Source organism: Drosophila serrata, unplaced genomic scaffold, assembly GCF_035046125.1.
Source record: "Drosophila serrata isolate PLE 108 unplaced genomic scaffold, ASM3504612v1 contig_251, whole genome shotgun sequence".
Lineage (NCBI taxonomy): Eukaryota > Metazoa > Arthropoda > Insecta > Diptera > Drosophilidae > Drosophila > Drosophila serrata.
This window is the reverse complement of record NW_028257149.1, coordinates 425,606-438,822: the sequence shown is the minus strand read 5'-3', so window position 1 is coordinate 438,822 and position 13,217 is coordinate 425,606. Positions and strand designations below refer to the sequence as shown.

Sequence of the window (13,217 nt, the reverse complement as noted above, 5' to 3'; positions counted from 1 at the left end):
ATAAATTAATAATTAATCAAAGAATTATAATTATATTATATATAATATTTTAAACTTACTTATTATCGATTTCCGATTCGATCCCATAATTATTTTGCAAACTGAAAGAGTATATAAGCTTCGACTGGGAAAGTTAGCTTCCTTTCTGGTTTAAATGATATTTCAGGCATTTAAAACCGAAAAATTACGTATACGCACAGGTGTAATTATACTATTGCAGGGTATTATTATTTCAATCAGAAACCAATCAAAACCAGTGAAGGAGTCATTTCCGACCCTATAAATCATATATATTCTTGATGAGCATTAATATCCGAGTCGATCTAGCTATGTTAGACAACAATTTAATTTTTTTTTTAAATTTGGAAATTTTATAAGGGGTTGTATCGTTTAAATGGTCAAAAAATGGCAAAAAAAATTAATTTTTTTACATTTTAAATTGAGTATGCAGATTAATAAAGCTAATATAAACTAGCATTGGGAAGGTTTCCGAACTAAAATTAATGCATTTTTGGCTTAGTTTTGAGGTTTTTAAACTTTGATTTGTTTAAAAATTTGATTTATAAAATGAATACAGTTGATAAACATCGATTCAAAGAATGGAAATCTTTTAAACTCACTTATTACCGGTTTCCGAATCTGAAACAATAATTCAATTGCAAACTGCAAGTGTTTATAAACTTCTGCTTCCCGAAATTAGTTTACTTATTTAACTATAATTCTATTAATATTGATGGTTTATTGTTAAACTCTATATTTTTCTATATATAAACATTAATGATACTATGATTATTTCTTCTTAATATACATATGTAGATTCCCAGGAACAAAATCACCTGGCGTTACTCATTCCAAACCTTTTTTTATCTTAAATTATTTTACTTATTTAACTATAATTCCTATAATATTGATGGCTAAATGTTAAACTCAATATTTTTCTATATATAAACATTAACGATATGGTTTTTTCTTTTCAATATGTATGTAGATTACCTGGCATTACTCATTCCAAACCTTATATTATCTTCACAGCAAACCCGGTTTCGTAGATTCCTCATAAGATCTCCCAAAGACCACTCACTAATTACTTTTACTGGGCTAAAAAGCTGGCACCACTTGCTCATAGAGGCAGGGCCTCATTATTTTCAACAAAACTACCCAAAATCCAAGAGGCAAATCCAAATGAAAACAAGTTAAAATATTATGAATGCATAAAGGAATAGGGGATGGGACTGGGACAGGAACAGGGGACCGGGACTGAGGACAGGCAATCCTTGGACCGGATCCGGATACGGAGCACAATTAACATGTGCGGCAGGCGAAGAGAGGGGAGGTACCGCCCAAGGGGAGGTAGGCCAATGTGGGCGTTGTCTCAACTTAAATTTTAACCCGGACAGGGATACAAAGGTCCTTTTTGGGACACACACACACACACACACACACTGGGGTAGAGCAGCTGCAAAAAGTGGCCGCAGCTTTTAACAATACACACAAGTGTATGTGTGGGGCGTGGCGCCTTTTTGTTCACATTTCCCTCTAATGTTTTTCCTGGGCCTTTGTGCAAGGATCGTCCATAGTCCATGCTACCACCTCCCGGGAACAATTGCAGGGCAACAGCAGCTGCTACTCCTGCTCCTTCTGCTCCTTCTGCTGCTGGCAAGGACAATTAGAAGGACCCAAAACCTCCTCCATGTGTGTGCGTGGCAGCTTGCTGTTGGGTGTTCCTAATGAAGGCGCAAAAATTATGAACTTTGGCCAAAGATGAACACGCTTTTAATTTATAAATACGCTGTGGTGCAGCTAAGGTACAACAAAGGACGATGAGGTCCTGGAGCACTCTGAATAATTTACAAATATATATATATATGTATATATATTCGGGCGGAAACTTTAATCGAAACACCTGAGCTGCGATCACACCTGGTCGCCGGAACTAGCAGCAACACGTGGCCACCGCGTTGAGGTATATTATAGGAGCCACGTGTTGCTCCTTTTAGCCGGGCTTAAAACGTAAACAAACCGCCCACTTGGAGCCAGCCAAGTTGCCACTCGTCGAGGTCGAGTGCTGCCGAAGCAACAAACGAAGTGGCAACGAGCCAACAGCCAACCGATGTTTTGAGTGAAACCCGCTCGGCTCCCGGCCAGCTGGCTCGGGTGAAAGCTCTCTTGCGAATCGCAACGAATCGGTTATAGCCATGGCCAAGACTATGGCTATGACTGTGGCCAGAAGTTCCGGCAAGAAGTAACTCTGGCCGCCGTCAGTTGCTGTGCCAGCGTGTACGAGTGCGGTTCGGCAGCCGCTCGTTCGCTCTCCGGTTTTTCTTAGATCCCAAATATTCCGCTTTCGATTTCAGTTTCCATTTCAATTTCAATTTCCATTTCGATTTTCGTTTCGAAATAAAACTATTATTTTACAGTGTTGTTTATTTTTACAAGTGTGTGTGTGTGTGTGTGGTGTTTTTGGGCTCGCGAAGCACTATCATTATTATTATTATTATTATTCAAATTATTGGAATTACTATTGCCCCGTGCAGACCAAGAAACTTGCGAAGGTCAGCGATCGCCTCTCGTCTCAGTGAGTGTTCCCAAAGAGTGTGTGTTTTTCGAGTGTTGTGTCGTAATCGCAGTGGGAGGTCTTTTCTTTTGGTGGCCTCTGATCTCTGGCGATCGTCTACAAGGGAATTCTCCATACGGCAGCTACTCAAGATTCTAAGGGCAACAGTACGTATACGTGATGTAGAGATATAACAAATGAAGGAAATTTATGAAAAATATATAGAAAATGTTTAAGTTGTTAATATAGTTAATAGATTGTGTCTTTTGATTTATTTCTATACATTTTGAGGGATAAAAAATACTTGCTGTTAACGGGGAACAGTACGTATACGTGATATTGATCATTTTTGTTTTTAATGGAATAATGAAGGAAATAAAAAAAAATATGATGCAGAAAATATGTCAGTTGTTAGTTTAATTAATAGAGTGTGTTTTTAAATTTATTTCTATTCTTTTTTAAGAATAAAAAAGACTTGCAGTAAAGAAAGGTAACAGTACGTATACGTGATATTGATCATTTGGGGTTTCTGTGAAAAAATGAAGGAAATTTAAGAAAATGTATAATGAAAATTTATACAGAGTTGTTTATATAGTTAATAGAGTGTTTTTTATTTATTTATTTCTAGATTTTTTTAAGAACAAAAAAGACTTGCAGTACGGAAGGGGAACAGTGCGTATACGTAATGTAGGTTTTTGGTGGAAAGTTAAAGGAAATTTTTAGAAAAATTATATAGAAATTATATCAGTTGTTTATATAGTTAATAGAGTGGGTTTTTAAATTAATTTCTATATTTTTTTAAGAACAAAAAAGACTTGCAGTACGGAAGGGCAACAGTGCGTATACGTAATGTGAATGCTTCTGATCTTTTTTCTGAGGGACTGTTTAACAATAATTTTGAATACTGTAAAGTGTTTTTTCTTTGTTTATTTAGTGTCTTTCCTTATTTATTTATTTACTTATTTAATTGAGAAATAAATGCATTCAGTTGATGGGAAACAATGCGTATACGTAATGTGCACATAGATCCTCCTGAAGGCTGTTAATAAATGTTTTAGGGAAATTGTGTCTAAAAGTATAGTTTATTAATAATTTTTAGTGTGAGTTAATAGTTTTAGTTGGAAGAAACACACTGCGTATACGTGATCATGACCTTCAGAGTAATAAAACCAATGCGAAGACAGTTAAAAATATACAAGATATATGGAAATAAATATAGAATTATAAATAATTTTATTTTTAGAGCTAATCTGAAGTAAGTTTTTAATTTATTTCTTGATCATTTGATGGCTTTTAGAGCCCCCAACTTGAAGGGTAACAGTGCGTATACGTAATGTGAATTCTCCTAACAAAATATAAATAATGTTTGTTTTAATTGTATTTCTGTAACGATAATTGTAAAGAGTAGACCAAGTTGAAGAGAAAATCGGTTCTATAAAGGTTTTCAACAATCCAACTTTTAATGATGATTTATTTGTGCTATTTCTTTTGTTCAAATGGTTCTTTGTATTTATTGCTCTATTATTGTTTGTTATATTTAGTAATTCATTTATTTAATTTTGTTGTGTTTACTTATTGTATTTCGTAGTTTTTGTTTGCTTAATTGCATTTATTTGTTGATATTTTTATAGCCTTTTAGGGTATTATAATTTCAATCAGAAGCTTGAAAATAGGTGAAGGAGTTATTTCCGACCCTGTAAATTATATATATTCTTGATCAGCATCAACAGGCGAATCTTTTAAGCCATCTCCGACCGAAAAAAAAAAAATGCAGAAATTTCCCATTTTCTTAAAGAAAGGAAAGGGGTTACATCATGAAAATCGGTCAAAAATTCACATTTTAAATTGATTATGCAGTTTTGTTAGCCTGCTAAAAATTAACATACGGCCGCTGTCCGAATTGAAATTAATGCATTTTTGGCTTAGTTATGATATTTGGAAAATCTTGATTTGCCTAAAAAATGAGCATATAAAAATATCTATATTATATTAGCCTAGAATACAGATATTTTAGGTTTCTGCGGAGGTATACTAAGGCCTATGATTGGCAATGGTTACATATATATATTTTTAAATGCAATCAAAGTCTTAATTAATAAAGAATTGAAGCATTGAAAACAAATTCGATAACTGTAAGAATATACACACTTTGGCTTGTGAATGTTAGTTACCGTACTTGCTATTATTATTCTTTTATTTATAGTTAGTCTCTTCTTTTTATCCAATTGAGTCGTTCAGCCAATCTGGAGCATTGCCAACTTATTTCTGTATTTTTTCTTAGCCGTTTAAGAGTGTCAATTAATCTGTTTATTTTTTGTAAGCTTTGGTTTATTAAAAGGGTTCCAGGGAAGGTCTCCCTGTTTAGGTTTACTTTTTCCTTAATTTCCGCCTCAACTATGAGTCACATCTGGAACTCGTTCGCATTAGTTTATTCGCAGTGGCAAAGTTTCGGTGGAGGGGGCTTTACAGTCCTGGCTGCTTCCTCACTTACGCATGATTGGAATAAAAATGTCCTGCAGGCGGCAGCAAGGACATAACAATATATATACATGCGAGTACAACAATGACAACAAGTGTTGTCTCTCTACGAGAGCCATTAAGTGTGGCAACTACAACTGCCGGTTGCCGGTTGCCGCCACCTTCCTTCCACACACACACAAGACACACAACATGAAATTGTTGCAAAATATGAAACTGCTGTGCAGGAGTCGGAGTTGGAGTCGGAGTTGGAGTATTATCCTCGAAACCACGACCTAGGCTGGGACCCAAACCCGAACCCGAACCTTTGGTCCTTGTCTGGAACGTGCCTCCCCCCGACGTAACCCTTTTTGAGCCCAACCACATATGCACATGGGTCTCGGGCCATGTCTGCGTGTCTCCGTGTTGTGTCTCTCCTTGTTGATAACTTAATAGCAGGACAATGCAATACTTTCCATTTACGAGTTCATTTGTATAAGGCCCAGGGAAAGGGAACTGGCCTTTAAATTAGGAGAGAGCGAGGCCGAGGAGGAGCCTGCTGAACCTCGGCCATGATCTGTGCGACTTGAAGCCACTTACATTTTGAGCACTTCCTGCTAGTAATTTCCTACGAATATCACAATGTAAATGGAAAGTCAGGCAACGTGTGTGTTGGTCGTGACCAGGCCAAAAGTAAAGCATAAAAACGTGTGCCACAGTCGGCAACAAAATTAAGCGAACGGTGGCGGCAACTTTGCTGTAACGTGCCGTACGTGATGCTCCTCCAGCTCCAGTTCCTACTCCTACTCCAGCTCCATCTCCAGCTCCAGTTCCTACTCCAACTCCTGTCCTGATCCCACTGCCATTGGACTGTCTGCAGATACTAAATCAACTTCAACTGTTCAAGGGGTGTAACCATTCGAGGAGCACGATCCCTGGCCCCGGACATGGACATACCATGGTTACAGCTGCTATTTTTGGTTCTGTTTCTGTTCAGATTCATATAAATATGTATATGTTCTAAAGTAAATAATACAATTGGAGTGTGTAAAGGGAAGTTTTGCCTGCTAATTGGATGGGATTTACTCTGGAGTGGCAATGCATAGAGGAAACCCCACCAAAAGTCATTTAAATGAATACCATTTCTGCTTTCTACTTAACTTGCCTTCATTTCGATATAGATCACTGTTCTATAATCTTTGCCACTTTGAGTGCACTAAACTTGACCATAAACAATTCGAGTAATTGCCCAAGTGGCGCAGACTTTATAAACATTATGATAAAAGCAAACCAAAGACCACAATAGAGAAACTAAGAATATAAACAAAAAACAAAAAGGCCGGAGAGATCGGTTGGTGGAGATCGTAAAATATATATTTACGGGCCATTAGTCAGTGTACACATGTGGTCGTGGTTCGGTTCTGGGTTCCCTCGAGCACGGCGGCCCGACCATCATTATTCATACCCGAAACGGAACGAAACGATACGTAACGTATCATAAAAATAAGTTTGCCGCCGCCAAAGAGCTATATTATCTATACATTTATTTATATATTTTTATTGAGAGCGCGTTAAAACTATATATTCTTGAAGAGTATATGCCAAGCGACGACAGCCTAATTTTAGACGCATTTTCCATGAGCTATACTGATACTCTACAACACCCTTACAGGCCCAGTGTTCCCAGTGATTACCTTTGACATCAGGATTGCCTGGATATATATAATTTACCTGCTCTCTCTTACTCTAGAATTACTTATTTATTTATTTATTTCATGAGCCTCATGAGCAAAAAGTCTATAATTTATTCATTTATGACTTTTTATTTTATTCATTATGATTTCTTTTGACAGAATGGTTTAATAACATATACGCTCGCTGGGGCTCATGCATGTAAATGCATTGCATCCACACACACAGCATCCATCCCAGACCATCCTCGTCCATCCTCCATTCCCATCCCTGGACCACCTGCATCCACATGCACATAAATGTACGTAGCTGCAGGCATGCATAATTGAAGAGTTGCACGTGTGAAGTCGCCAACAGCTGACGCCACTAAAGTCATCAACTGGCGCAGTGTTGCAGTTACAATTGGACCATGGAGCATGCAGCATGCGGCATGGAGCTACAGCTTCATGTGGCAACTTTGTTGGCTGCTTGGTGCTCCAACTCCATTGAAGGCTAACCTTGCAACAGCCTGGTGCATATTTTATAGTGGCAGTCCACAGTCCAGACTGCGTCGAGTGTGTGTGTGGCAAGCACATTACCCTTTTGCCGGGGCAGATTTATGGTTATCCAAATACAAAGATATCCCCCAAATGTTCAGACAGGGAAGAGGTGGGTGCAACCTTGCTAGCATCTCTCAATTTGAAGGAATACTATGACCAGGATTCTCTGTACTTGACATTTCCTTGAGACTCTTATCATTATCATACTGATCTTTTAAAGATAAAATACATTTAGGAATAGAATATAGAGTTCTAGTTTCTTTACTTTACATTTCATCATTTCCATTAGATCTTTTAAAGATCAAATTTAAGAGACTTGACATTGTGCATTGAAAATAGAGTTCTAGTTACTTTAAAGTTTCAATGGATACTTTGACATTTCATCTAAGACGATTATATTATTTCCATAATGATCTTTTAAATATAAAATTTAAGAGACTTGACATTCTGCTAAAGGAATAGAAAATGGAGTTCTAGTTACTGTGAAGTTGCAGTGGAAAGTTTCAAACATTTCATCTTGGAGATTTATATAAAATTTCAAACTGATCTTTTAAGGAAGTAACCTTTGCTTTGTTGCATGTGACAGGAAGTCCTTTCTTTTTGACTTTGCTTCCTTATCTTAAAATACAAACCAATTAGCCATCATCTTCCTGATAATTCCCTTCTCTCCTCTCATTAAACCCGATTAATCACATTTTTTTGCTGTGCCCATTAAAATGTCAACATTTTGGGCTTTAAACTCAGAGTGAGAGAGCCGTGACATCGAAGCGGAAGTGGGATTGGGAAGTAACCGCAGTGGCAGCCGCATTCAAAGAACATCACAATAGGCACCGAAAAAATCGTTTTATTTTAAATGCCGCTTTCATTTTCGTTTTCCTTTTCCCCCCAGTTTTTCCCCCCGTTGTTTCGCGTGAATTTTCCTGCTTTTAATATTGACTGTGCATTGCGATCCCCCATGGAGGAGCAATGCTTTTATTTCCTACAAAAATATATGTATATTAAAATACGGCTATATATATGGCATTAAACCCTTTTTGCCCAACCATATGAATGATAAAGAAAGTGCAAAGTGACCCCCGTTTGACATTAATATTTCCACTTGTTCTTTTGGTATATATTTAACAGAGTTTTGTGGATCCTTCCCCCTTCACTAACCATGTCCTGCTCCTGGAGGATGACGGCGCTGTCTGCGGTGCAATAGCTTAAAGCAGCAATGTTGGCCGGCGGCTGTAGTGGTGATAGCACTGAATACGGACCAACCTTGCGGCGTCTGCCAGGAGCAGCCAACAGCAACAGCGACGAGGCAATCAGACAGCAGCAGCAGAACCGTCTCTCAGTTGGCACAACGCCCAAGCGGCACCATCGTCCTGGTTCGGGCTCGGGACCGGGTCCGGGTCCGGGTCCAATAACAGCCAGCAGCAGCAGCGGAGCAAGCGGAAACGGACACCACGCGGCAAAGGGTTCCAGCGGAGTCGGAGTGGGTGCCATGACAACGGTAACGGCGGGAGCCGCTTCAGGTAAGGCGACGGTCAGTCATGGTCATGGTCATGTCGGTGGACGTCGCGGTGGAGACGATAGAGTGGCCGGAGGAGGACGCAACATTGCTGGTGGTAATCGCTCCAATGTGGATGTGGGCTTTGTGGGCGGCATTGAAACCTATCTGGGACTCATCGGTTGGCGAAAGAAGTGCCTATACACGCTGCTCCTGCTGCTGATGCTGCTCATTATCACCAATCTGGTGCTGACCCTTTGGATACTCAAAGTGATGGAGTTCTCAACGGTAATTGACTAACCAACTAACTAACTAAGTATACGTACCTACTCTCCTTTCCCTGATTGATTGCAGGAGGGCATGGGTCAGCTTAAAATCATACCTGGCGGCATACAGCTATCGGGCCAGGCGATAATTATGGACATGCTCCGCGCCTCCACAATCCGTTCGCGGCATGGACAACCCATATCCATAGGTGAGTGTGTGTAGTAGAGTGTAGTGTGGTGTAGTGTAGTGTAGTGTCACCTGCCCAGAGGCACGCTCGATTAGTCGCATACATCCATCGTGATAGAATCGGGGTAGCTGGGGTCGGACTCCCTCATTAATATTCATTTCATAAATTTCTACTTTTCACGCTCCTGATGAGCTGATGATTGTCGCTGGTCTTTGGTTTCCGGTGGCGTGGGTGGGATTTCATCCCACCTTTGAATGTCAAAGTCACGGACGGTGACTGGTTTGAATGGACAGAGGCGTCGCATGTTTAATGAACTGCACTCGGTTTGCTATTATGCAGCCTCCAAGGAGCAACCCACTTTTTGTACACCTGCGCCGTTGAGCTTAAATATTCAGGGAGCGGAAAGTAGTGGGTTTTGATGGGGGGTTAGAAGACATGGACGACGACGACGACGACGACAAATGTGTGCCGTTGCCCATCAAGACATAAATCAGTAGATACAAGGTTGAGGCAGGAAATCAGAGACGCTAAGCGTCGGCAAATGAGATCGCTCCCGGCTCCTAGCTCCTAGCTCCTGCTCCTAGCTCCTGCTCCTGGCTTGCCACATCCAAGATGTACAATTACAGATAAACCATATGAAAGCGGGGCCAAAGAAGACGGATGCGATGGCCCAGGGACCTTTGTCCTGCATGTGTTGACAGGAAAATGCTATCAAGGAGCCAGGCTAGGAGTGCCACCAGTATTTCCCGCAGCGATAAGAAGCAGCACCAGGAGCAGGAGCAGGAGCATACCGCATACACGCACTCGGAAGTGGGTAGAGTTGGGTGTGTTGGGTGTGTTGTGTGTGTTGTGTGTGTTGTGTGTGTGCCGCGGACACTGACGACTCCCAGGTACGCGAGATGGCGCTGGAGATAGCTGGGAACTGATAGCTCCTGGCTGATAGCCAAGAGAGCGATGGCTTTGGCGGCAAAGGGATTTGATTTCCGTTTCCGTTTTCAGACTTGCAACTAACTTAACCAAGCTTCGAGAGACGGCCATGCGTCTCCTATGTGGGTTGTATTTACTTATTTATATTGCAATTACCTGATAAAATTACCAGCATTTGTCATACAAACACTTGGATTAATTTCCTCTGCCAACTTCCTGCACCCTGGCCATAGCTTTCCCTAAATCTATCTCTCTTTTGGTCCTCTTCGATTTCCATTTCTTACAGAATCATCACGTAATTTTTCAATCAATACACGTGACCCGAATGGTTTGATTGAGAATCATTTATTCCTGGGACACGACAAGTTCGAATGCCTCTCGCAGGGATTTCGCATCAACGATACGAATGGACGGAGCCTGTTCTCGGTGAACCGGAATGAAGTCACCATTGGAGCACATGCCCTGCGGATCGATGGCGAAGGCGGTGCCGTCTTTCGGGAATCCGTGCAGACGCCTCATGTACGCGCCGAGCCAGGACGAGAGCTCAGGTGAGTCAATAGTGAGTCGGCACGATGATCATCCTGCGATGCTCGATGCCCAATTAAGGTAAATGAAATCGAAAGCCAATCTACGGGACGCACAGGTTGCGCTAGCGTTGGTGTTGAAATTCAATGAGTGTAATAAATTTTTCAAGGCACCCACCCGGTCGGTCGTCGGTGGGGAAATCTGAGAAATAAAAAATTAAAAGCAAACACTCAGCTGCCGTGCGTCACCTTTCTGCGGTAACAAAACAAAAATAACAACCAGCCGCAACATGGGGTTGTGCCTGCAACATGGCTGCACCCGCCACTCTCTACGAGGTGTCGCTATTCAGCTCACTGAGCTCGGAGTCCTGGCCCTGCCTCGTCCTGGCCCTGTCCTGGGGAGTGAAAATATTTATACACATTTGTCTGAATGTACACAAACGGCGGCAGTGAATTAAAAAGCGCTAAAGGGGCCAGACCTTTTTTCCTGTTTGGCTAACGCAGGACGGGGAATGGGGAATGGGGAATGGTGACTGCCACTGCATTATGCAACTTGCAACCTGCCACTGACCAACCATCCAACCATCCAACCATCCATCCATCCCTGACTGCCTGCCTGTGCTGTGAGAGTCCTGTTTGTCCATATGAACCATTAACAGGATCGGCGGCTTGTAATAACATTTTCATTGACAAATTTGGTGATAGCTCTGGCTCGTCCTCTTGTTGGTTCATGAAAATGACAAATTGTGCGGCACTGAAGGCAGCAGGATGGATGGTTGGTTGGCAGCGATTTCAAATTGAAATTGCAATGTTTTTAAATCAACCGAACCTGTGTGAGAGGAGCGACTTTCCGTTTCATTAGGCGCGACAGGGTACCCCATTTCAATGAGTATTAAGCGAGGTGGTGGTGCCTCTCCTACCATTTTTGATTTAATTACAGACTCGAATCGCCCACCCGGCAATTGGAGATGACGGCGGCCAAGGACATCAATTTACAATCGCGGGCCGGTGGCATTGAAGTTGTGGCCCTCGAGGATGTCAAGTTCCGAGCCCTGGACGGAAGCGTAAGTATGATTGCCAAGGCACAAAGCTTACACACTTGGGGCTGAAAGGGAAGAGCTCTGGGATCATTTCTTTTGCCTTTTCCCTACCAGCTGCGTTTGGAGTCGTCCAAGATCCTAATGCCCAACCTGCGCACAGCCCAGCCACCCATATTGGGCACTGCCCAGAGTCGGGATCATATGCATCGGGTCTTCCAGCTGTGCGCCTGCTCCAATGGTAAACTCTTCCTGGCGGCACCGCACTCCATTTGTGCGGGAGATGATTCCACGGTTTGCAGATGATTGCATGGCCTCCAGGACCATGTCCCGCAGCCAGGCTCGGGACAAGGATGGGGAAGGATCTGAGGGAGGACCGTAAATGTTGAACTATTTATACGCTAATTGTAACATAGAGAATATAACTAACACACACACACACAGAGATATGATTGATTATCCAGGAGATGTATCCCCAGAAGAACAAAATCAAGAGCTTCTTAGACACTTGGATGTTGTGTACTAGTATCTACATATATACCACAATATCACCCAGAGACATAGGCATATCCCTCATAGGCATACACACTACATATAATATAAATATATACTCACGGAGTGAAGGTAGAGAGAGAGATAATTGTATATAATCCATATACCCAAATACCCCCCTAACCTTATCGAACGCTCTCGTGTAGATAATATCGCAATGGATCAGCATGTATTACCATATATGTATCTAGTCTACATATAACCCAATTAATTATACAGCAAAAACCAAGTACGAAGACAATGAAATATCATCCAATGAATCGCAAAGAGCTATAACACTCACACGAATGCAATATGAATATCAGTATGAATAATGAATACAAAAATACATGGATAAAGGATACAAGATACCAGATAAAGGATATAAGATAATGGATACTATGGATATGAATATACTAAATAGAGTTGAACCTGCAAGTTGCCGTTGAATTTGTCAAGTGCGAGTACACTGATATATAGATATATATACGATACAATATATAATAATAATGATATATAAATATAAAGAAATACCTAAGCAAATAACTAGATAAATGTATATGTATGTAAACATAATAATGAGAGAAGGCTTTTAGTTGTTGATTCTTGTTGTGTTTTGCATTTTTCCCCATTAATATTTTTTTTTTTAGCACGATTAGGAAACCTAATGTTTATATACATGAAAGTGGGGATATACGAACGAAGAAATCTTTATATAACACACATATATTGTAATACGGCAAAAGATAATGATACTAAATAAACCAAAAAAACTGAATTAAAACCTAAGGATCTCAGGTCTCCTCCTGCTGTCCCTGCAATTGGTTGGACCCAGCGGATTTTTTATTCGACAGCCGGGATTGTGCGCACTTTTTACGGGCCAAAAAGGCTCAAACGAGCGGCGCTCAAGCCGAGTGCTCTCCAACGGCGTTGGTTAACGCCTTCTTCTCTAGTCGCCGCTTCAATCTGAAGCTGAACAAGTTCCTTCTGCCTGGTGCCTTGTGGGTGCG

The 13,217-nt window shown here is 41.0% G+C and overlaps 1 protein-coding gene across 1 annotated transcript; it reads left to right on the top strand.

Annotated features, from left to right (window-relative positions):
- The first annotated feature begins 5,188 nt into the window (after positions 1–5,188).
- Positions 5,189–12,993, top strand: Scgdelta (sarcoglycan delta). The gene is made up of 5 exons (XM_020950189.2): positions 5,189–9,022; positions 9,089–9,209; positions 10,402–10,663; positions 11,580–11,703; positions 11,794–12,993. The coding sequence occupies exons 1-5, from the start codon at positions 8,456–8,458 to the stop codon at positions 11,980–11,982; spliced, it is 1,263 nt and encodes a 420-aa protein (XP_020805848.2). The 5' UTR covers positions 5,189–8,455; the 3' UTR covers positions 11,983–12,993.
- Positions 12,994–13,217: the final 224 nt, after the last annotated feature.